The 24,710-nt window shown below is 40.4% G+C and overlaps 4 protein-coding genes across 6 annotated transcripts; 2 read left to right on the top strand and 2 right to left on the bottom strand.

Annotated features, from left to right (window-relative positions):
- Positions 1–3,759: 3,759 nt before the first annotated feature.
- Positions 3,760–5,065, top strand: LOC141015273 (parvalbumin-like EF-hand-containing protein). The gene is made up of 4 exons (XM_073489233.1): positions 3,760–3,865; positions 4,086–4,221; positions 4,517–4,632; positions 5,022–5,065. The coding sequence occupies exons 1-4, from the start codon at positions 3,760–3,762 to the stop codon at positions 5,063–5,065; spliced, it is 402 nt and encodes a 133-aa protein (XP_073345334.1).
- Positions 5,066–6,417: 1,352 nt separating this feature from the next.
- Positions 6,418–10,087, bottom strand: LOC141015108 (uncharacterized). The gene is made up of 2 exons (XM_073489028.1): positions 9,927–10,087; positions 6,418–8,684 (listed from the first exon to the last, which is right to left on the bottom strand). The coding sequence occupies exons 1-2, from the start codon at positions 9,958–9,960 to the stop codon at positions 7,126–7,128; spliced, it is 1,593 nt and encodes a 530-aa protein (XP_073345129.1). The 5' UTR covers positions 9,961–10,087; the 3' UTR covers positions 6,418–7,125.
- A 305-nt stretch (positions 10,088–10,392) lies between these two features.
- On the top strand, positions 10,393–13,222 carry LOC141015235 (uncharacterized). The gene is made up of 2 exons (XM_073489189.1): positions 10,393–10,438; positions 11,925–13,222. The coding sequence occupies exons 1-2, from the start codon at positions 10,393–10,395 to the stop codon at positions 13,220–13,222; spliced, it is 1,344 nt and encodes a 447-aa protein (XP_073345290.1).
- A 2,507-nt stretch (positions 13,223–15,729) lies between these two features.
- LOC141015110 (uncharacterized) lies at positions 15,730–24,489 on the bottom strand. Of its 3 annotated transcripts, none has more exons than XM_073489031.1 (2): positions 24,227–24,489; positions 15,730–17,140 (listed from the first exon to the last, which is right to left on the bottom strand). In XM_073489031.1, the coding sequence occupies exons 1-2, from the start codon at positions 24,306–24,308 to the stop codon at positions 16,092–16,094; spliced, it is 1,131 nt and encodes a 376-aa protein (XP_073345132.1). In that variant the 5' UTR covers positions 24,309–24,489; the 3' UTR covers positions 15,730–16,091. The 3 variants fall into 3 exon arrangements, with proteins under 3 accessions (XP_073345132.1, XP_073345131.1, XP_073345130.1); XM_073489030.1 differs by lacking the exon at positions 15,730–17,140 and adding an exon at positions 17,304–18,851; XM_073489029.1 differs by lacking the exon at positions 15,730–17,140 and adding an exon at positions 20,265–21,978.
- Between the last annotated feature and the right edge of the window lie 221 nt (positions 24,490–24,710).

Genomic DNA, 24,710 nt, shown 5'->3' with positions numbered 1-24,710 from the left:
CTAAGCGTTGCATGTTTAATGATTATTTGCTAATCAGCACTAAACACAAAATACAAAAACAAAAAATCATTGCAATTTTCGTCCTGGGTGGGACATGAATGTGTAAAAGTCGTTGAGATATTGCAGCCAGGACCCGAAGTGGTGAACCGACCAACCAGGACGCAGAAGGTCGCCATCCCTTGAGCCATTCTGCTAGAAAACAAAACAATTATCATTTCTTATATACTCATGCAGTGACCTTCCAAAACATGCTGTTCAGCACAGATTATCTGGTAGTATGGGAGGTTTACAGATCCAGTCTTAAGCCTCTTGAACTGCTCACAGACTCATTGGAGCTGCTTCCATAATATCAAACATGTTTCATATTAAAATTGATTACATCACTTTCCAAACCAGACCACAACAACTAATGAGAGAGTCATTCCAGATCAGCTGACGGGCAATAAACATTCGGTCCCTTGAGGCTAACGTTAACTAGCATACCGCTGTTGACAGAAACTTAAAATCTCACTTCCAGTTCTCAGTCAAGAACAGAAAACATGTGTCGACCGCGTCTCCCCACTCATCCAGACTTGTTTAACCTTCTCGCTGCAACACTACACTACACACTACAGCATGTTGTTGCACCACACTTAACTCCATTTTGTTTACTTCTGCTTCTCCCTGAAATCACGTGAGACGGATCAGGTGAGGTGGTACAGTAACTTTATCCGTAGTGTGTGATGTGCCATTATTCTAAAATCTTGCGGTGGGTTCATGTTTAAGATTAGAGAGAAGAAAATCTTTGGAGATAGTATCTTATGCATGTGACACAACCAGATTTCCAAATTGGCTCATGTCCAGATAGACAGACAGACAGGGATTCATTCCTTTAAAATTTGATAGAGACAGATAGATAAAGATAGAAATATAAATTAGATGGGTGGGCAAGAGAAAGCCTGAGGCTCTGATTGGGCTATTTGGTGTAAATCTGTCTCTGACTTGGTGCCAGACTCTCAGACACTCTGGGGCCCTGGCAGAAGTGCAGTGTGTCTGGCTCAGGCTGGGATTTTAGTCTCCTACAAAGCTTTGAGCCGTTTATTTCACATCTAACCTTGAGAGAAGAAGCCAAATATCTTTTTATTGAAATGATGATTGCTGGCTTGAGGAGGGATAAGTGAAAACACTGCACAGTACGTGTCCCCTCAACTCAAATATATTCGGGGGAAAAAAACAGTTATTGGTGGCTGTTAAGTTGCTGTTCTACAGCGACCACCAGTTATTCAAGAATCACTTTTATGATTTGCAGTTTCCACTGCAGAAATATCGCTCAAAACTTTCAAGCTCTGTGCCAAGGCTGGCCTGCGGTTGAACCCCTCTAAAGGGTGGCTGTCCTCCAGTTCAACCCCATCAACAGGCCAAATGTGGGGTCTTGTTCCAGTACATCTGGAGAGATGTGTGCTGTCTGCAGCAGAAGGAGCCAAGGCTTTCATGGGGAATGGCTCCGGCGGGCCGAGTAAGACAGGTGCAAGGCCACTGGTGGCTACACCCTTCCAGTATATAAGAGACAGAGAGAGGGGGAGGGTCAGCTGTACCAGGAAACCTTGAATCTGGTGAGTAGCCCTGGACAGGATATGTTGAAGGGGAAATTGGTAGATTGGATGAACCTGGTGACTGGTCTGTAATGATTTCCAATATTTTCAGAGTTGCTTTGCATGATGTAGTAGACTCATTTGCTCTTTTGCTGTCATGGAGCTAATTTGTAAAAGTTGTAAATGAGCTGTGGTTCAATTTCTGTCTTTTTCTCTTTAGAAACTTGTAAATTCAGAGCAGAATGGTCTTGTCTGATTCATGGTGCGTCTTTATAACCTCTAGCCAGTGAGGAAATGCTCACATTCATCTTGATAAGAGAGTTCTTGAAGTGCAAATATTGGTGTGAAACTGAGGGCAGGGGAATAGAGAAGAGGAATGATGAAACAACCAGTGGAAACGCAGCAACACTCAGAGTAGTACTCTGTTTGCTTTCACCCTCTGCAGCATTCTGCATGCATACATGCTAATGCTAACCTGCAGTCCATCATCATTGATACTCACATACTGACGTGACATGTCCTCTGAGATCAGTGTTGACAGATATTAGTAAGACAGAGACCCAAAATATCTGTGACCTGCCCCAGAATGAGTAACCCAGCTATGACTAATCACTTAACAAAGTGATCGAGGTTGTATTAATTTGGAGTGGGCAACGTTTGGTGCCAGCGATGATTAACAAGCTTCTAAATCTGCCAAGAAATTAAAGAAAGAAGAGCTTGTTGGTTTGTCACCAGGAGTCATTGTCGGGTGATCAGCAGGTATTACATTTTTTGACTATTCAAGCTGGAGTGTCATGTTCCAGCCACCGCAGGTCCTTTTCTCCAGTTGATTACTATCTTTGTATATCTTCATCATTTTGAGATATGGCATAATAAATACAAAATGGTGGAGGGAACAGGAAATGCATGAAGTGATTTACCTTTAGTATCAGAAATACTTTTATAGAGGTTTTTATAACATTTTTCTCATGTGTTTTTGTTTGTGACTGAACATACATCGGTCCACTCCAGTAGACATTGTGCACCAAGAGAAATTCTGCCTATTTAGATTCCACTTTATTTTGTGTGTGTTATTTAACATTTTGATAGTATTTACACTGGAATAGTTTAATCAAACAGAAAACAACATGACCCCTTGATTCACATAGGAAAAAGGGAGAAAAATAAGGAGTATAGAAAAAAGAAGAAAGGACGGAAATAAAAGAATGGAACGACATAAACAAAGTAATTAAGGAAAAGAAAGAAAAAAAGGAAAGTATAGTTCAACATTCAGAGAAATTATTATTTTGCTTTCTGGCAGAGATGAAGGTTGCTGAAGCCAGGAGCAGTTGCCTGGCAACCACTGGTCTTATAACTGCTCCATAAAACATTAAGTGTTGTTTAGAGTACATTTTATGCTAAGCTAAGCTAAAAGGCTGCTGGCTGTAGCTTCATATTTAATGTACAGGCATGAGAGTGGTATTCATTTTGTCAACAAAGTCTGCTGGAAACTGATTACATGTATTTCCCAAAATTATTTCTCAAATACTTATATTTGGAATGTACAATTAAATTATGAAAAGTAACCAGTAACTGGCAGCTTGTAGATAAACATAATGGATTAAAAATTACAATATTTCCCACTGATAGCTGGTGCAGTAAAATGTCAATAAGACATGTAGGAATCAGTTTAAGTAATATGGAGGATCGAAAAATGAGAAAAATAAATATGTGAAAAGTTGATCCCATGACACACTTTGAATGACAGCCCCCTCATTTGCATAATGAAGCAGAAATGCATATAAGAAATGTCAAAATAATAATAAATAATAATAATAATAAATAAATAGGGGGAAATGCAAAAAGAAAAATAATCCAGAAAAAAATACATAAATAAAAAATAAATGAATAAATAAAATGGAAAAGTAAAAGTGAAAGTAAACAAATAAGGAAAATAGCAAAAAGCAAAATATAATGAGATACAAAATAAAATAGAATTGACGTTTGATGTCTCATTTTATATGCCATGGGTTTTTATTTTTTATTTTAGGTTTATTTAATGGAATCTTAATTTATTTATTGAGTCATTTTTTATTTCTTTATTTATTTCAATTTTGCCGGTGTCAGTCTTCCTTACACTTTTATAATTAGTCACTAACAGCTGAACTATCATATTCCTGTTATCCAGCTCAGGACGCACCTGGAGAACATGGAGGACGACTTTCGACCACAGATGAAGAAGATGGCTGTGGCCATGGGCGCTTCTCTCACAGAGCAGGACATCGACCGCATGCCTCTGGGGATGACATCACAGGGTGATACGCTCTGTGTGTGTGTGTGTGTGTGTGTGTGTGTGTGTGTGTGTGTGTGTGTGTGTGTGTGTGTGTGTGTGTGTGTGTGTGTGTGTGTGTGTGTGAGAGAGAGAGATGGCAGTCATTAATCAAAAGTGACAGGTATGATGAATGAGGATGTGCTCACGTGTGAGTCATGATGATGAACTCACTTACTGACGTCATCTTTTGTGATTCTCTGCAGGAAACTTCCACTACAGCAGGTTTCTGGAGCACATGAGGCAGTTCAAGACCTCGGAGCAACGAGAAGATGCCATCAAGAAGGCCTTCATGATGCTCGACAAAGACGGCAGCGGCTACATAGAGTGGAATGAGATCAAGTATGAGCCCTACTACTTAAAGGATAAGGCCGATGTTTTATATAATACTTATCATCCACATTTTAATGAAAATGTCCAACTTATCCCTTAAACGTTTGTTTCTACCAAACGAATACTTTAATGCCAGTGCTGCTCGTCTCTGGATAGACCTGCATGTGAAACTCCTTATTATACAATTCTTGTTCTTATTATTACTTTATCAGGAGTACTTCTAGTAGAACTGGGAATATAAAAAGATTTCCTACATAGCTTTGGTCATTAACTTGAGATTTCCGGCTCATTTCTTTTTCCAAAGATACATTCTGTCAACTGTGCCAACTGCGACCCCATCAGCTCCCCTCTCTGACGAGGAGGTGGAGGCCATGATCCAGGCTGTTGACACTGATGGAGACGGACGCATCAACTATAGAGGCAAGGTTTTTTACATTTTACACTCTCTGGTGCATTGGCCTGTAGTCACCACTAAGGGTCAGCAGTTAGTAACTCTTCATATCTGAGGGTAAAATGGGTCTCTAACGTCAGGCTTTACAAAGCTGAATCTTGTGTTTGTCAGACAATAGAAAGTTAATAGAAAGCATGTCAGTGACTTTTAAAAGGCTTTGATAACAACTAAACAACTCAGCATAATGTAGAGGTTCTGTCATCATAATGTCAATATACTGCAGTTGCTTCTAGTTCTTAAGATGGTGCATACTCACATGAAGCAAAAACTAAAATCTAACAACCCTAATGCAGCTCCCAACCTCACCACACTGAACCATTTGCATCCGTCTCTTCATGTTTCCCTCCCTGCCTTGCAGAATTCTCCGACATGGTGACGATGGAGAAGAAACCGAAGAAGTAGAGGTCATGTGGTCCATCTGTGCTCCAGGGTGTTACTGCAAAGAGAGTGTGAAAGACAGGAGGAGAGGAAGACAGAGAGGCCCTGCATACCAGATGTACCCTCCCTTAAGGATGCTCTCTCCTCCTGTGGATCATGAATTGAGGGGGTGTGATTTTTATTATCAGCAGTTTGTTAAATGAAACAAAATACAAAAACAATTGGGGAAATCAAACATGCTTAAATTCATTAAAAAAAAACATGGTTACCTTATCGGCTAACAGCTTCGTGTTCAAAACTAAGAATAGTTTGTTGGCCAAAAGAGAACGTGCCAGCCTGCTGTATATTGTAAGAATGATTTAAGCTGATACTAATTACAGAGAATTGTTCACTGTGTAGATAATCACATGGATTCTTGTTGGCATTATGTATACAAACCAATACACACTTGTTTTATCTGTGAGTTGAAAGTTCAGTTAACGCCAATTTGACACAATAATTTGGCCCTGATCTTGCTGTCCCTGACAGGTTTTGGAACTCACCGTCAGCATTAATAAAATGTTCAAAGACCCGATCCAGGAGCTCAGGGACAGCATGCCAGCTTGTCGCCGACGTCTGCTTGATATCTAGCAGGCTAAAATATCTGGCTGGGTCGTAGCGAGGTACGAGGCACAGCCAATAACAGCAGACACTCTCTTTTCCCTGATAGTTATTATCAGAATACATATCCAGAAGTGTTTCAGTAGCTCTGTGTAACCGTGAATCATGCTGAACCACAATATGAGCAGGCAGCCTTACGTTTTCAGTGCAAAAATAATCCTTGCTGTCAGCGGATCATAATCAATACGTTCACCTGTATTTTCTATTTCTTCCTGTTTTTGTTTTTTTTCTGGTCTAAAAATAAAAACATAATGTCCAGCTGCCTTTGACTCATAACTTTTAGAAACCATACAACTTGGATGAGGAAAAACCTTTAACATTTGTGAAAATGTATGTAAAATTATCCTAAAATGCCTATTCTGGAAAAGTTCTACATAAATTCTAGTTAGTTGTTGAACCATTTGGAGTATAGGCACAGTTTCTGGCTCTGAATTTGAAGACACTGAAATATTTATAATTTTTTCTCGCCTGCATTAAAATACAAAAATAAGTCTGTAAATGACCTGTACCTGCCCCCATTAGCTGGAAAACATTATGGCTCCAAAGCCTTGTGTTGCCTTCTACGGTCCAAGTCCGAATTTTACATCACTTTTTGACATCACAAGACATGAACACTTAACACTTAAGCTTAATGTTTTTCTAAGGCACCTTGCAAAAAAATCTACCCATTTAGTGACTTCAAAATACCCCTGCATGAGAATAACAGAGACATAAACTCATTATAGTTCTTTATTTCCTTATTTACACTAACTTTGTGTATATAAAATAGTCAAAGACAAGTGATTGGGTGGATAAACAGCCTATACAAAGAGTAAAATGCAAAGAAATACAAAAACTTGCATAATTTCCAAGTTAGAAAACCCTTTTAAACTGTATAATACCAGATTTAAAATATCATTGGTAACATGACACATCAATCATCCGAATGGCTCCGGAGAGAGAGGAGGGAACAGAGAGTGGGTCTCTTGTCTACGTGATCACTCATTGGCTGTTGTAAGCTAAATTATGTTCGATCCTTTTAGCAAACTGATTTAACCACTGACATGTTTGATATAAAATCAGAAACTCTGATCTGGAAACTTAAGAGCTTCTTGCTGTGAGGCAACAATGCTAGCCACTGTGCCACCATGCTGCTGCCATGATGTATGGCATTAGTACTAATTTAAACTGAGACGTACAACGCCTACTAGTGGTTGTATTGTCATGCGAATGAGCCGGACAGCCTGTGGATGGGCCATCAGAAAACTATGATGTTAATGACAAATTTTGTGGCAAAGACACAATGTAAGAAAAAGTCATCAACCGTGTTTTTCTTTTCTTTTTTTTACATTATTTAAAAAACCACATGCGAAGGTTAATCCAAACACAATGACACAATAAAGGACTATGAAACCATTTCACAAAAACCTTGCAACTGAACAGTTCTATCCTGAATGTACTCTCTCATGTTTCATCAGGTTTCTCTGTTCTTTAAATCTTTTACCACAAACATCACAACCAAATGGTTCGTCTCTTGAGTGGACAATCATGTGTTTCTTAAGATTTCCCTTTCCTGTAAATCTTTTTCCACACTCGCTGCAGCCAAATGGTCTCTCTCCTCTGTGGAATCTCATGTGTGTCTCAAAGCTTGACTTAAAGCTAAATCTTGTCCCACAAACATCACAGCCAAATGGTTTCTCTCCTGAGTGTAGTCTCATGTGCGTCTTCAGACTTCCCTGCTCTGTAAACTTTTTTTGACACACGTCACAACTAAATGGTTTCTCTCCTGTGTGGACTCTCATATGTAACGTCAGACGCCTTTGCCCTCTAAATCTTTTCCCACAATCACCACAGCAAAATGGTTTCTCCCCTGTGTGGACTCCCATATGTCTCTTAAGATTTGATTGAACGCTAAATCCTTTTCCACAAACATCACAGCCAAATGGTTTCTCCCCTGTGTGGACTCTAATGTGAGTATCAAGATATGTCTTACGATGAAATTTTGCCCCACAAACATCACAACTAAATGGTTTCTCTTCTGTGTGGATTCTCATGTGTGTCTTCAGAGGTCCCTGTAGTGTAAATCTTTTCCCACAGACATCACAACCAAATGGTTTCTCTCCTGTGTGGACTCTCATGTGTGTCTTTAGACGTTTCTGCTCTCTAAATCTTCTCCCACAATCACCACAGCCAAACGGTTTCTCTCCTGTGTGGACTCGCATGTGTTTCTCAAGAGTTTTCTTAAGGCGGAATGTTGTTCCACAAACATCACAGCCAAATGGTTTCTCTCCCCTGTGGACTCTCATGTGTCTCTCAAGGTGAGACTGCTGGTTGAATGTTTTTCCACACTCACCACAGTCAAAAGGTTTCTCTCCAGTGTGAATTCTCATGTGTGGCTTGAGATTACGCTGTTGTGTAAATCTTTTCCCACAAATATCACAACCAAATGTTTTTTCTTCTGTGTTGACTCTCGTCTGTGTATTTACCTTTTTCTTCACTCCACAGTATTTATCATCACTCTCTTCAGTGTCAGGTCCAGAATCTGACAGAGGTTCTTGCCAATCATCAGAACTGACTTCCGTCTCAGAACAGTCTGAAGCCTTTTCATCAGTATTTGGTTGCAGATGATTATCGGGATCTCGGTTCCTGGCAGGTTCAGATCCTCCACTGTCCTCTTCATCAGTTTCTGTTTTTATCTGTGTTACTGAGCTGCTGGTTGGAGGCTCTGCCTCTCTGTTTTCCTCAGTTTGGCTTCGATGAAGCTGTGAAGTCTGAGGTTTCTCTTCATCATCCTCACTCTTCACAGTGAAGGCAGTAATAAATGGCCTGGTGATATCAGCCTCCTCCAGTCCATGAAGCTGCTCTTGCTCCTGACTGGTCCAGAGTTCCTCCTCTTCCTCTTTTATGTGTAGGGGCTCTACGTCCTCCTGGTCCAGCCTGGGGCTCCACTCAGGGAGAACCTCTTCTTTAATCACCAACAGCTGCTGGATATCTGCAGGGAACACTAAAACACATACAAAAAAATGTTTGCAGGGATTTTCTAGGAAATTCATTAAAAAAATAATAACATTAAAAATGTGATAGATGGAGTCCCCTTAAGTAATGTTTGAAATCAGGACAAGAACATGTTACTATCTGGATGGTGCAACCATCAATGACAATTAGTGAGCAGGGATGTAGTCTTCACCACTCAAAAGTTTGGGACAACAAGCACAAACATTTAAACATGTAGACAGTAATATTTAATCTGCCCTGTCTACAGCCTCTCATCCACCGCTGCTGTTTTACGCCTGATTCTGATTTATAAATCTTAATCATCATGGAAACTGGCTCACGTGAACAAGCTCACATTTATCCATAAATGGTTAGAAATGCCCCTAAACACCTGATTGCATATTGATACTTGTGCCCGCTCCACCACTCATTGGACCTCAAGAACTGAAAATAACAAGCACAATGCAGTTTAACCAGCTGTGTTTCATCAGTGATTCAAAAGAAACAGAACAGTGCTATGCATGATTTGGCCATTTACAGCTTTAATGCACCGAGCAGCAACACACTTCTTATTTCCTCTACCACACATCACAAACAACAACTCCTGCCTTAGTGGGGCCTTTTAAGTCATGATGGTCAGGGCTCAGTAATCAATGACTGTCAGCCTTCGGCGATAGAGGACGGCATTATTCATCAGCCAACCGCACTACAAAGTGCTTCACAAACCAGAATCAAATTAAAAGATTATACGCAGGGAAGTAATGGCTCCGATGTAGACCAAAGTGATAATGTGCATCGCTCATAAATCATTTAAGATTCAGTGTAGAAATGTGCTTCTGACTGACATTTAATGCTGTGTAGACATTAAAATAGTAACACCATCAGTGAAACTGACAAACTTCCTCAACATACAATGTTTTACTCTAATGTTACGTCTCTCACCTGATACTCCATGTCCCAAGCATGGTGAGACTTTAGTATGTTGTGCTGGTTGCCAACATACAAAACATAGTTCAGTATAAATAAAACGTTTAACACACATGACAGTGATTGATGTTTTTACCTTAGTTAAGGTTTTCATACCAAACATAATGTAGAATTAACGTATTCTGGAAATTATAACGTTTTACATAATACACTTTATTCATATGTTAGATATATGTGCACACATAACCATCATAGGTAAGAATATTGCTCAATTTGGCTTAATTGTAAAAGCCAGATGTGGCAGCAAGTGAAGAACTGGCTTTACCCGTTTTGGCGACGACTGTACTGTCCTTGTTCATGATGCAGACTCTGTTAAAACACTCGTCGCTGTGTGGTTCCGGATGGTCCAGGTGCTTCGATATTGTAGTCCGGTTCTGGAGTAAGAAGGGAAACGGCAAATGAAGACAAAAAGAAGAGACACGAAAGGTTTTTGTGTCCGAGAAGAGAAGTTTGGATAGTTATTAATCTACTGGCAGGGGGGCGCCATCTTGGATCTCGCATCGTCCCGTGTGAACGTAACTCTCGCGAGACAGCGCGAGATCAAAGATGGCGCCCCCCACCTACTACATTACCGAGTAAACAAACTTCTCTCCTCGAACATTTAAGCATTTTTGTTTTACATTTTTCGTCAGCTACTGTTTCTCAGAGTCAAGTAAACCGGACTACAACAGCAAACGACCCCGGGTCATCCGGAACAAAACATCTACGACTGTTTTAACAGATTCTGCATCATGAACGAGGACAAAAGACTCCGACCGGGTTCAGTCTCCAGCTCCGGTACAACACCATCCGCAGCTCCTGCACCACACTACACACTGTTGCATGCCGTATTCATACAATGGGGACGTACTACTTCGTGATGACAGACTTGAACTTTGACTCTCTTGCTCTGATATCCATCGCAGCCTTAGCTTGAAACTCTGGAGTACAAAGACCGTGGTACTTACACTGAAACGTGCTTTCAGCTGTCATCCCGGTGTCTGTCATCTGTCAGTGAGCTCACAAGTGTTTGTGCTCTCTGCTTTGTTTATATTTACGTGACACACCGTGACGTATGTGACGTATCTTATGCTGCGCAGAGGATTGTGGGTCAGAATCAGAAGAGCCAGAAAAGCATGATGGCTCGCATACTGCAAAATGCGACCGGATGTAGTGGGACATCCTGGTCTTTGTGGCATACTGCATTTTACATACTTCATATTGGGACGTACTAATGTGGTGGTAGTATGGAAATGCAGGGATAGTTCTCAAGTTCTCGAGTTGAAAAAAGAGCCAACAAATCCTCCTTTGAGGCCAGACAGTGGTGACAGCTACATTGAAGTCAATGGGAGATGATGGAGAAACAAACTAAAACCAAACATTTCTACGTTGTGTGACCTATGATGAAGGAATGCCTCCAGAAAATGAAAGGGCACATTTCAGAGAGTAGGTTAACCACTGATTTTTCCCCAAATGATTGACAGGGCTGATAATATGGTGATAAAACAGGATCAGTCTGACCAAATATCACTGATGAGCCTTTCTCAAACAAAATCGAGGGACGAACAACGTGCTGATTAAAAAAAAAGTGTGTTCTTTCATTTTCCTTTTGGAAAAGGGAGTTGTACCCACCATTGTATGACATCTTTAGTTTCTTGACAATTTCTCGCATGGAATGGCCTTCATTTCTCAGGAAGAAAAAAACACAGACTGTCGAGTTTCAAAAAAGTGCTTTTTTTTCTGCCAAGACTATAATCGAATTCATGAATGCTCATGCTCCAGATACTCAACTAGCCTGAGGAAGGCCAAGTTTATTGCTTCATTAATGAAAAGCAAAGCAGTTTTCAGGTGTGCTGACACAATTCTACAACACTTTTCTAGTGATCAAATGCCTTTTAACACAATTAACTGGATCATGGAGTGATGGTTGCTGAAAATGTTCCTTTGTGCACCTTTGTAAATATTCCATTACAAATCTGCCATTTCCAGCTTAAAATAGTTAAATTAAGAATGTTTAGACTGTATTCCTGATTTATTTTATTTTATTTTAACTGAAAGAAATTTATCTTGACCGATAAGGACATTTTTCAGTCTGTGGAAAAACATATTTAAAGTGTACCTCATTGCTCACTACTTCTACCTTCACATGTCCTTGTCCTGCATCCAAACATGTCTTAAGGGAGCTCCATCTTTTACATTTTTTAAGTCATTTCCTATGTGTTTTTTATATGTCCTAGAAAAACCCTCCCAACATTTCTGTGTGTGTTTCAATGTTTCCATGCAGATGTCCAGCAGCTGTTGGTGGTTAAAGAAGAGGTTTCCCCTGAGTGGAGCTCCAGCCTGGATGAGGAGGACCCAGAGCCCCTACACATAAAAGAGGAACAGGAAGAACTCTGGACCGGGCAGGAGGGAGATCAGCTTAACAGGCTGAAGGAGGCTGATATGACCAGGTTCCCATTCATTGCTGTCACTGTGAAGAGTGAGGATGATGAAGAGAAACCTCAGTGTTCACAGCTTCATCAAAGTCAAACTGAGGACAACAGAGAGACAGAGCCTCCAGCCAGCAGCTCAGCAACACACATAAAAACAGAAACTGATGAAGAGGACTGTGGAGGATCTGAACCTGCCAGGAACGGAGATCCAGATAGTCATCCACAGCTAAATACTGATGAAAAGGCTTCAGACTGTTCTGAGACTGATGTCAGTTCTGATAATTGGCAAGAACCTCTGTCAGATTCTGGACCTGAAACTAAAGAGAGTGACAGTGGGTCGGAGGAGACCAGGGCACCTGAGTTAGGTTTAAATGCTCCAAAATATATGGAAACTCCTGGAAGTGATGAAAATCTTGAGACACACACAAGAGTCCCCAAAGGAGATGAACCATTTTGTTGTGATGTTTGTGGAAAAAGATTTACAGATCGAGGAAGTCTGAGGAGACACATGAGAGTCCATGCAGGAGTGAAACCATTCAGTTGTGATGTTTGTGGGAAGAGATTCATCCAGCAGGGACATCTTGAGACACACATGAGAGTCCACACAGGAGAGAAACCATTTTGTTGTTGTCATTGTGGAAAAGGATTTACAGAACAGGGAAATCTGAATAAACACATGAGAGTCCACACAGGAGAGAAACCATACGGCTGTGGTGATTGTGGAAAAAGATTTACACATCAGGGAGGTCTGAAGAGACATATGAGAGTCCACACAGGAGAGAAACCATTTGTCTGTGATGATTGTGGGACAAGATATAGCTTTAAGACAAATCTTGTTACACACATGAGAGTCCACACAGGAGTTAGACCATTTGGTTGTGATGTTTGTGGGACAAGATTTAGCCTCAACACAAATCTTAAAAAACACATGAGAGTCCACACAGGGGAGAAACCATTTGGCTGTGATGTCTGTGGAAATAGATTTACTGAAAGGGGAAGTCTGAGGAGACACGTGAGGGTCCACACAGGAGAAAAACCATTTGGTTGTGTTGTTTGTGGTAAAAGATTTACACAACAGGGAACTCTGAAGACACACATGAGTGTCCATTCAGGACAGAAGTGTTCGGTTGCAGGGTTTATTGTAAAATAGATTCATTATGCTTTGTATTCCCATTGTATTTTGATAAGTCTTTTTCATGTGTGTGAAAAAACTTGCTTCGTTGCTGACTATGTCTTACAGTGTGTCAAAATGCCTTTACTATACTTTACTATATATATATATATATATATGTATATGTATATATATGTATATATATATATATATGTATATGTATATATATGTATATATATATATATATACATACATATGTATATGTATATATATATGTGTATATATGTATATATATATATATATATATATATATATATATATATACATATACATATATATATATATATATATATATATATATATATATACATATACATATATATATGTATATATATATATATATATATATATATAACTTAGATAGACTTAAATAGACTTGCAATTTTTACAGATTGTGAACTAGAAATAATGGTCGAGCAAATTTAAAGGAGAAAACATTATTTGGAGGCCTAAGTTCTGGCAAAAGCAACAAAATGAAACGGGTAGAATGACAGAAAGTAACAGAGGCAATGAACGCTGTTAGTTTTAAGCCATGGACACTGGAGCTGTGACTCTTCCTGGTTATTTATAAAATATTTTGACTTGTTGCCAGCCAGTAATTTGTTTCATGCGGGAAAAGATTTATCCAAAAGAAAAATCTTGGGACACACATTCCAGTCCAGACAGGAGAGAAACCATATATCTGTGATGTTTGTGGTAAAAGATTTACACAACAGGGAAGTGTGAAAAAACACATGCGAGCCCACACAGGAGACATACCATTTCGTTCTTACATTTGTGGTACAAGAGTTACAGAACAGGGAAATTGAAAGTCCACTCAGGAAAGAAACTTTTTAATTGTAATGCTTTGCTGTGAAAAATGTGGAAACTGTGTTTTATGCTGTCTTCCAATGTTTCATTGCATCTTATTTTTGCTTTCTCTTCTGTTTATTTTGAAATGTGTAATAAAAAAACTTCCTTGACTGCTCTTTTTTCCTTTGTCTTTAAATTGACAGAAGTGGGTGGTACTTAACCCAGAAGTTGTTGATGTAAGCCTGAAATTGATATGGGTTAATCAGAAGAGGCTGTATTAATTTATATGTTTTAATATTTTTATAGAATACTTTTGGAATTTAGGTTACCACTGTGCTATTTGATGGATGTTACCAGCTGATGTGATCAACTGATATCTCAATTGACAGCCCCAGATAACAGATAAAAGACAGGATGGTATGAGAAATAAAAAGAGAATTTGTGATCAACGTGAGTCTGCCCCAAACAATAACTGCTGCTGAGAAGGCTATAATGGCATCACAAGCTACTCAGACTTGACTCTTCTGGTACAACATGCAGTCACAGTGATTTTGATTGAACAGAAAATGGCTCATTTGTCAGCAGGTAGATGGTCGAGACAGAATACAGTTCTCCTACAACTACAACAAACATTACAGTGAACAGTTATACTGTTCTTAACCCCGACACTTTCCTCCCTACTCCAGATGAAGGCAAAGAAAGCAGGTTGTATAGTCAGAGATAGAGACTGGTATGGGTTAGACAACAACCATGTGTGTCAAAGTATCTATTTCCATTCTGCACTAATTTGGAGCATGGGAGAGATCATGTGCCCAAAAGGGGCATGTGTAAGGAAATGAACAGATACTGGTTAAAGCCCATTGAGGCGATGTGATTGTGATTGTGGGCTATATAAATACAATTGATCTGATCTGATTTGGTTCACAAGAGGCTTTACTAATTTCCCCACAAAATGTTGCCAACAGTGTGCGAGCTGTCCTTCTAACAACTCAGGTGAGGGTGCTTCAGTGCCTCAGAGTGCACATCCACCTCCAGAAAAATCTCTCGATCAGTTGCAAATGGATTTTCGTGAGGGAAAGAGATATTGCCTTGTCATTGTTTATGTTTTAAAAATAGCAGAGATGGAGGTGCTGATGCAGGTGCTGTCCCTAAAGTACTGATTAAAGAATCTCAGGATTTGGAATTCCTGCAAAAATGTGTGGTGATAACATCACAGCTTTTATTAACGCAGCCCTGAGGAGTGCAGGTGAGTATTTGTGCATTAATATGAAATTACACTGCTTATCGACGAGCCAGTGGAGGTGCAGTTGAGAGAGAAAATTAACATTAAAAAAACAATTTGTAAAATGTTGTGAGGAAACTGGATCGATGTAAATAAAAGCTCAGCCATTAGTGTTAATGAGAGAGCAACAGTAAGAAGCAGAAGTGGACTTAGGCCCAATGCACCCTTTGCCCAACATGAACTGATGATGTGTGGGGGTCTTGAAGGATTGACCCTTTTCATAAGCAGGGATTTCAATAACTACCCTTTGTAACTGTTTTGAGGGGCACGGAGTTCACTTGAAAATGTGAGGTAGGACTAAAACTTGGGAATGAGATTGGGCCTTAGTCCCTTTGAAAGTCTACGTAGCAGATCAACACTCAGACTGACGGATTTTTGTTACTGTTCTTTATTTCTCAGATGACAACCACGATATACAAAGACAAAAATATAACTTATTTTAAAAATGAACATAATCACAAGGGAAAGACAAACAAGAACAGAAAACACATGCCTTCCACCTGAGAAGTTTCTAACCCAAGTAGACTTTGATGTGTTTTGAGACTTGCCTGTTGTGTGTATCTTTCCCATGAACCCCACAGCCAAACGGTTTCTCTGCAATGTGAGCTCTTGTGTTTTTTCAGCTTTCCCTGCTCTGCAACTTCTTTCCCACAAACATCAGAACTATATGGTTTCTATCCAGTGTCGAAACTCATCACTCGTGTCGATAAATGAATCACAATCAAATGATTGTGAACCTCTGTGAACTGTCAGAAAGCCCTTATCTGAAAACCTTTACCCACAAACATATGTTTTTTCTCCTGTGTGGACTTTCATGTGTGAACTAAGTTTAGCCTGGAAGGTAAATTTTTTCCCGCACACATCACAACCAAATGCTTTTTTTCTTGTGTGGACTCTCATGTGTCTCTTCATATTTCCTTGTTGTATAAATCTTTTTCCACAAACATCACAAGCAAATGGTTTCTCTCCCGTGTGGACTCTCATGTGTCTATCCTGAGTTTTCTTATGGCTAAATCTTGTCCCACAAACATGACAACCGAATGGTTTTTCTCCTGTGTGGACTCTCATGTGTGAACTAAGATTTGCCTTAAATGTAAATTTTTTCCCACAGACATCGCAACCAAATGGTTTATCTCCTGTGTGGACTCTCCTGTGTGAACTAAGACTTGCCTGAAAGGTAAATTTTTTCCCACACACATCACAACCAAATGGTTTCTCTCCTGTGTGGACTCTCATGTGTCTCTTCAGATTCCCCTGCTGTGTGAATCTCATCCCACAAACATCACAAGTGTATGGTATCTCTCCTTTGTGGACTCGCATGTGTCTATTGTGAGTTTTCTTATGGCTAAATCTTGTCCCACAAACATCACAACCAAATGGTTTCTCGCCAGCGTTTGCACTCTTCTGCAAATCAGTCTCCGAATAGTCTGAAGCCTTTTCATCAATATTTGGCTGTGGATGACTATCTGGATCTCGGTTTGTGGAAGGTTCAGATCCTCCACTGTCCTCTCCATCAGTTTCTGTTTTTATTTGTGCTGCTGAGCTGCTGGCTGGAGGCTCTGCCTCTCTGTTGTCTTTCGCTTGGCTTCGATGAAGCTGTGAAGACTGAGATTTCTCATCATCTTCACTCTTCACAGTGACAGCAGTAAATGATGACCTGGTGATGTCAGCCTCCTCCAGCCCATTCAGCTCCTCGGTACAGAGTTCTTCCGGTTCCTCTTTTATGTGCAGAGGCTCTGGGTCCTCCTGGTCCAGGCTGGGGCTCCACTCAGGGGAAACCTCTTCTTTAATCACCAACGGCTGCTTGACACCTGAAGGGAACACTGAAACACACACACACAAATGTTGGCAGCCATTTTCTAGGAAATTCATGATAACAGATTGTAAATCAATAACAACTTACGGTGGGAAAACATTAAAAATGCTCTTCAGATGGACTTATCTTCAGTGAACTTTATTGCAAGCTTCTCACACTTCGCAGTTTGTTCGGTTCTGTACCATAAAGGTCATTTGTGACAGTTGTGTAACAGCTCTCATCCTTTCATGCTCACTTGTCTCTGTATACTTGAACCCATTTGCACATGCTATAAAAAACTTACAGTCAGACAGATTCTTGTTACTGTTCTTTATTTTCTTATGGCGAACACGACATACAAAGACAAAAAAGAAACCCAGGAGGGATTTCTTTAGACAATGAACATAAACATGAGAGAAATACAAACAAGTACAGAGTATACACGCCTTCCACCTGACACATTTCTAACCTGAGAGGACTTTAATGTGTCTTGAGTCTTGCCCGTTGACTAGATCTTTTCCCACTAACCTCACAGTCAAGTGGTTTCTCTACAGTGTGAACCCTCATGTGTTTTTTTAGATTTCCATGCTGTGCAACTCGTTTCCCACAAACATCACATCCAAATGGTTTCTCTCTCGTGTGGATACTCATATGTCTCTTCAGACCTCCCTGATGTGTAAATCTTTTTCCACAATCGCTACAGCCAAATGGTTTATCTCCTGTGTGTACTCTCATGTGTCTCTTCAGATTTCCCTGAATTGTAAAGCTTTTCCCACAGTAACCACAACCAAATGGTTTCTCTCCTGTGTGGACTCTCATGTGTGACTTAAGATGTCCCTGCTGGATGAATCTGTTCCCACAAACATCACATGCGAATGGTTTCGCGCCTGTGTGGACTCTCATGTGTCTCCTCAGACTTTCTCGGTCTGCAAATCTTTTTCCACAAACATCACAACCAAATGGTTTCTCTCCTGTGTGGACTCTCATGTGTGTCTCAAGATGTCCCTGCTGGATGAATCTCTTCCCACAAACATCACAACTGAAAGGTTTCACTCCTGTGTGGACTCTCATGTGTCTCCTCAGACTTCCCCGTTCTGTAAATCTTTTTCCACAAACATCACAACCAAATGGTTTCTCTCCTTTGTGGACTCTTTTCCCAGCGTTACATCCCACATCACTTCCAGGAGTTTCCACATATTTCGGAGCATTTAAACCTGACTGAGGTGCCCTGGTCTCCTCCCAACCACTGTCACTCTCTTTAGTTTCGGGTCCAGAATCTGACAGAGGTTCTTGCCACTCACCAGAACTGACATCAGTCTCAGAACAGTCTGAAGCCTTTTCATCAGTATTTAGCTGTGGATGACTATCTGGATCTCGGTTCCTGGCAGGTTCAGATCCTCCACAGTCCTCTTCATCAGTTTCTGTTTTTATGTGTGTTGCTGAGCTGCTGGCTGGAGGCTCTGTCTCTCTGTTGTCCTCAGTTTGGCTTTGATGAAGCTGTGAGGTCTGAGGTTTCTCTTCATCATTTTCACTCTTCACAGTGACAGCAGTGGATGGGAACCTGGACATATCAGTCTCCTTCAGTCCATTAAGCTGCTCTCCCTCCTGACTCGTCCAGAGTTCTTCCTGTTCCTCCTTTATGTGCAGAGGCTCTGGGACCTGCTGGTCCTGGCTGGGGCAACACACAGGGGGAACCTCTTCTTTAATCACCAATGGCTGCTGGACACCTGAAGGGAACACTGACACACACACAGAAATGTTGGCAGCTATTTTTTAGAAAATTCATGATAATGAATTTTAAATCAATAACAACTAATCGATTATGTGAAGGATGGAGTTCTCTTCAGAAATGTTAGGATCCAGGACAAGATGAGTCCACTTGCTTTTTTATGGTGCAAGGAATCAAATCCCCAGTAAATCAATTCCAATGCATTGAAAAATAATAATTTCAATACAGGATCCAGGACAAGAACATGTGCAATTATAGTGATGGTAGTAAGCAGCAAGGTAGTCTTTGCATTTTTTTTTGTTTTTTTCCTAATTACCCTCTAAATCTCCAGTCTTTATTCTCAACAAACCTTCAAAATTCAGTTAACTGCATCATTTTAATTGCACTCTGGACTGATTTGCTGAAGTGCAGTCTGATCACATGACAACAGCAGGATAACATCATTTTTCTGTGACCCAAATCTGTGTTACAAATCTCAAAAACAGATATTTCTAATTTTATACAGCTATGGTTGAACACAGAATATGTCGGCTCTGTCACTAGGGATCTAAACGACCACCATTGCCAATAAAAATCTATCTGACGTGACACAGGCAGAAATGTTCATGGATGAGGAAATTTTTTTACGATTTATTCAAGTTTCTCCAGGGAGTCATTGCGACAAGCGACTGAATAAGGTCACAAATGTCAATCAATTATATGTGAAGGATTACACAAACATGGCAGATGACTCCACAGACTATAATAGTATCATTCACACAATTTCCACATATAAACAACACTACTAATAAATACAGGATATACAGATAGCACAGAGGCACACCTGAGATTTCAGCATTACTCTCATATGAATCTAAGAGTTTTACAATGTTTTTTTGTTCATGATTTTGTTACATTTTATGTTCGGTTAAAAATGTTTAATTGAGTGAGCGCTGTACAGAGAGACTCAAAGGGGGAGAAATTAATGGCAAAGTGTTTTAAACTGTTTGATCTGTCTTACACACTGTTGCAATATGTCAAATGGGCACCAGACAGTGGAAACCACTGTGTCTGACTCAGTTCCTCTACACTGTGCAGTGATTGCCGTCATGGCCCCAGCTAAACAGGAACCTGTGGTTAAGATGAGGCAGATGCAGATTCCTGATTTGAGCATCGACTCTGTCAGTTATTTGTGACAGTTGTGTGACAGCTCACATCCTTTCATGCTCACTTGAATCTGTATACTTGAACCCATTTGCACATGCTATAAAAACTTACAGTCAGACAGATTCTTGTCACTGTTCTTTATTTTTTATGGCGAACATGACAAAGACAAAAAAGAAACCCAGGAGGGATTTCTTTAGACAATGAACATAAACATAAGAGAAATACAAACAAGTACAGACTATACACGCCTTCCACCTGACACATTTCTAACCTGAGTGGACTTTAATGTGTCTTGAGTCTTCATGTTAACTAGATCTTTCACCACTAACCTCACAGTCAAATTTCTCTACATTGTGAACCCTCATGTGTTTCAGATTTCCATACTGTGCAACTCGTTTCCCACAAACATCACAAACATTTCTCTCTCATGTGGATACTCATATGTCTCGTCAGACCTCCCTGATGTGTACATCTTTTTCCACAATCGCCTCAGCCAAACGGTTTATCTCCTGTGTGTACTCTCATGTGTCTCTTCAGATTTCCCTGACTTTTAAAACTTTCCCCACAATTACCACAACCAAATGGTTTCTCTCCTGTGTGGATTCTCATGTGTGACTGAAGATGTCCCCGCTGGATGAATTTGTTCCCACAAACATCACAAGCAAATGGTTTCTCTCCTGTGTGTGCTCTCATGTGTATCCTCAGACTTTCCCGGTGTGCAAATCTTTTTTCACAATCGCCACAGCCAAATGGTTTATCTCCCGTGTGTACTCTCATGTGTTTCTTCAGATTTCCCAGTTGTGTAAATCTTATCTCACAAACATCACAACCAAATGGTTTCACTCCCGTGTGGAGTCCCATGTGTGTCGTCAGATTTCCCTGCTGTGTAAATCGTTTCCCACAAAGATGACAACCAAATGGTTTCTCTCCCGTGTGGACCCTCATGTGTGCCGTAAGATTTCCCTGTTCTTTAAAAGTTTTCCCACAATCATCACAGCTAAATATTTTCTCCGTTGTGTGGAATCTCATGTGTGACTTCAGACTTGCCTTTTGTGTAAATCTTTTACCACAAATATCACAACCAAACGGTTTATCTGCTGTGTGGACTTTCATGTGTTTCTTCAAATTTCCCAGTTGTGTAAATCTTATCTCACAAAGATGACAACCAAATGGTTTCACTCCCGTGTGGACTCCCATGTGTGTCGTCAGATTTCCCTGTTGTGTAAATCTTTTACCACAAACATCACAACCAAACAGCTTATCTCCTGTGTGGACTCTCATGTGTGTATGAAGACTTCCCTTATGTGTAAATTGTTTCCCACAATGACCACATCCAAATGGTTTCTCTCCCGTGTGAACTCTCAGGTGTGTTTTTAGATCTGCCGGATCTCCAAAACTTTTCCCACAAACATCACAAGCAAATGGTTTCTGTCCTGTGTGGACTCTCGTGTGTGTCTTGAGGCTTGACTTATGTTTAAAATATTTCCCACAGACATCACAACCAAATGGTTTCTCTCCTGTGTGAATTTGCATGTGTGTTTCCAGGGTTCCCTGTCGTGTAAATCTTTTTCCACAATTACCACAGTCAAATGGTTTTGCGCTGGTGTCATCAGTATTTGGTTGCGGATGACTATCTGGATCTCGGTTTGTGGAAGGTTCAGGTCCTCCACAGTCCTCTCCATCAGTTTCTGTTTTTATCTGTGTTGCTGAGCTGCTGGCTGGAGGCTCTGCCTCTCTGTTGTCTTTGGTTTGGCTTCGAAGAAGCTGTGAAGACTGATATTCCTCATCATCTTCACTCTTCACAGTGACAGCAGTAAATGATGACCTGTTGATGTCAGCCTCCTCCAGCCCATTCAGCTCTTCGGTACAGAGTTCCTCCTGTTCCTCTATTATATGTAGGGGCTCTACGTCCTCCTGGTCCAGGCTGGGGCTCCACTCAGAAGAAACCTCTTCTTTAATCACCAACAGCTGCTGGACACCTGAGGGGAACACTGAAACACACACAGAAATGTTGGGAGACATTTCCTAGAAAATGAATAACAAATTAAAAATCAAAAAGAACTAATCAGTTGCATGAAAGATGGAGTTCTCAGAAGGATCCAGGACAAGATGAGTCCACTTACTTTTTTTTGGTACAAGGAATCAATTCCTCAAAGAATCAATTCCAATGAAAATTAGTAATTCCCACAGAGGATCCAGGACAAGAACATGCTCAATTATAGTGATGGTACTGAGCAGCAAGGTAGTCTTTACACCTTCTTTTCACAGAATTTACAATCAATACTGAAGACATCCAAACTATGAGTTCCCAGAGGTGCTGAGCACTTGTTGGCTGCTTTGCCTTCACTCTGCGGTCCAACTCATCCCAAACCATCTCAATTGGGTTCAGGTTGGGTGATTGTGGAGGCCAGGTTATCTGATGCATCACTCTCCTTCTTGGTAGATAGCCATTACAAAGCCTGGAGGTGTGTTTGGGGTCATTGTCCTGTTGAAAAACAAATGATGGTCCGCTCACCTTTTCTGCGTCCCACAAAGACATGGCGGATGGAACCAAAAATCTCAGATTTGGACACATCAGACCAAAGTACAGATCTCCACTGGTCTAATGTCCATTCCTTGTGTTTCTTGGCCCAAACACTTCTCTTCTTCTTCTTGTTCTTCCTCAGTAGTGGCTTCTTTGCAGCAATTCGACCATGAAGGCCTGATTCACGCAGTCTCCTCTGAACAGTTGATGTTGAGATGTGTCTGCTACTTGAACTCTGTGAAGAATATAGGTGGGCTCTAATCCGAGGTGCTGTTAATTTGGGGTTTCTGAGTCTTATCCTCTGCAGCAGAAGTAACTCTTGGTCTTCCTTTCCCGGGGCAGTTCTCATGAGAGCCAGTTTTCATCATGTGTTTGATGGTTTTCACGACTGCACTTGAGGATACATTCAAAGTTCTTAATATTTTCCGGATTGACTGACCTTCATGTCTTAAAGTTATGATGGATTAACTCTTGACAAGGCACACCTGTTAATTGAAAACCACTCCAGGTGTCTACCTCATGAATCTGATTGAGAGAATGCCAGAAGTGTGCAAAGCTGTCATCAAAGCAAAAGGTGGCTACTTTGAAGAATATAAAATATAAATCATATTCTGGTTTGTTTAACACTTTTTTGTCTACTACATAATTCCATGTGTTCCTTCATAGTTTGGATGTCTTCAGTATTGATCTACAATGTAGAAAATAATAAAAAATAAAGAAAAACCATGCTACTTTTTGTCTTCTGCTTCCATCTTGTTTACAAAGCTACTGTGGAACGTGACGGTCAAAGGGCATCATAAAGCAAAAGATTAATCTGTGTTGTTTTAACGCATTATTTTATCTATAATTAATTCCGCAAAATAACCGTGTAATTTTGACAGATCTAAAATAAATACATGAGAGGATATGAAATCTTCTTTACACTAACCTTGAATACAATTTTGGATTTCGTTGGCTTTGAACATCATTTGAAACATTTTGGATCATTTCAGTAAACAATTCAACAAAATGTAGAAGAAATGTCTGATCATTTCCATATATTTTAATGCAGAACTGCTACATATTATAAAGTTAAGTTTGGTTTTGGCATAAAAAGTCATTTTTATACTTGTTATAGTTTGATCAATGGAGGTGTTCGCTCAGTAGGTGACCCCCTGTTAGCAAAATCCCCCTGAGATCACCAATAGGCCGACCTGATTTTAAAGGTTTAGGCTATTCTGTTAACCGAGTACATGCTGTGTGGAGACTAAACAGCCCACATTCATATTATTAACAGCACACAATAAATAACTGTTGTCTACATTAACACTGGACTAATTTAACTCGGCCTGTAAAATATTTAAATACACAAAAACTTGTGGTCAGAGGGATGTGAGGATTCAGATGTGAATAATTAATATGTGACACATCAATAATGGAAACTACTGTCTTGTCTTTCTTTCCTTTGTGTTTGACTTTAATGTATTTGATGTATTAAAGTAGTCTGAGGGGGACAGGTCTGCTCAGGTGAGTTATAAACAGCAGCAAACTGATACGATGCTGATTTATGTGAAAATGCAAACTGGATCCGTGAACAGAGATCACAGATGTGGAGATTTAACAGGCTGTGGTGTCACAGATTTTGGGTTTGGACAGCCTTCAGCTCTCACACACAGCCTTTGTCGCTTACCTGTGTGCAGCAGGTGCAGGTGTGGGAGAGGTGTGTGGTGGTGTACCTGAGCTGGAGGGCGAACTTTGTCTTTTGTTGCCCGGAGTGGAGTTGACTTTCCCCGCACCGACTGTATCGTCCTTGTTCATGATCCAGATTCTGTAAAAACACCCGTCGATGTTTTGTTCCGGGTGTCGTGGGGTTGTAGTCCGGTTTGTAGTGAAGGAGGAACAGCAGATGAAGAAAAATGGAAAAGAAACAAAGGTTTTTATGTCGGAGGAGTGAAGCTTGAACAGCTAAAAGTCTCGCAGCCGGGCGCCGCCATCTTGGATCTCGTACTGTCTCGCGAGAGTTGCCAGATCTCACGAGAGAAACAAGCAAACAGGGGCCTCATTTATAAACGGTGTGTACATTGTGGACACACACTGGAGGAATGAGTAACTACGACTCCAGTGGCAGTTCAGTTCAGTTTCTCTTTGCATTATAATCAACAAACCAAATATAGGAGCACAGCTGCAGTGGCTGTTCCTTCTGGAGCCAGGGACACTGCT

The sequence above is a fragment of the Pagrus major genome, chromosome 20, assembly GCF_040436345.1.
Source record: "Pagrus major chromosome 20, Pma_NU_1.0".
NCBI classification, from domain to species: domain Eukaryota; kingdom Metazoa; phylum Chordata; class Actinopteri; order Spariformes; family Sparidae; genus Pagrus; species Pagrus major.
Note: the sequence above shows the minus strand (reverse complement) of the source record. Positions and strands in the feature narration are given on the sequence as shown.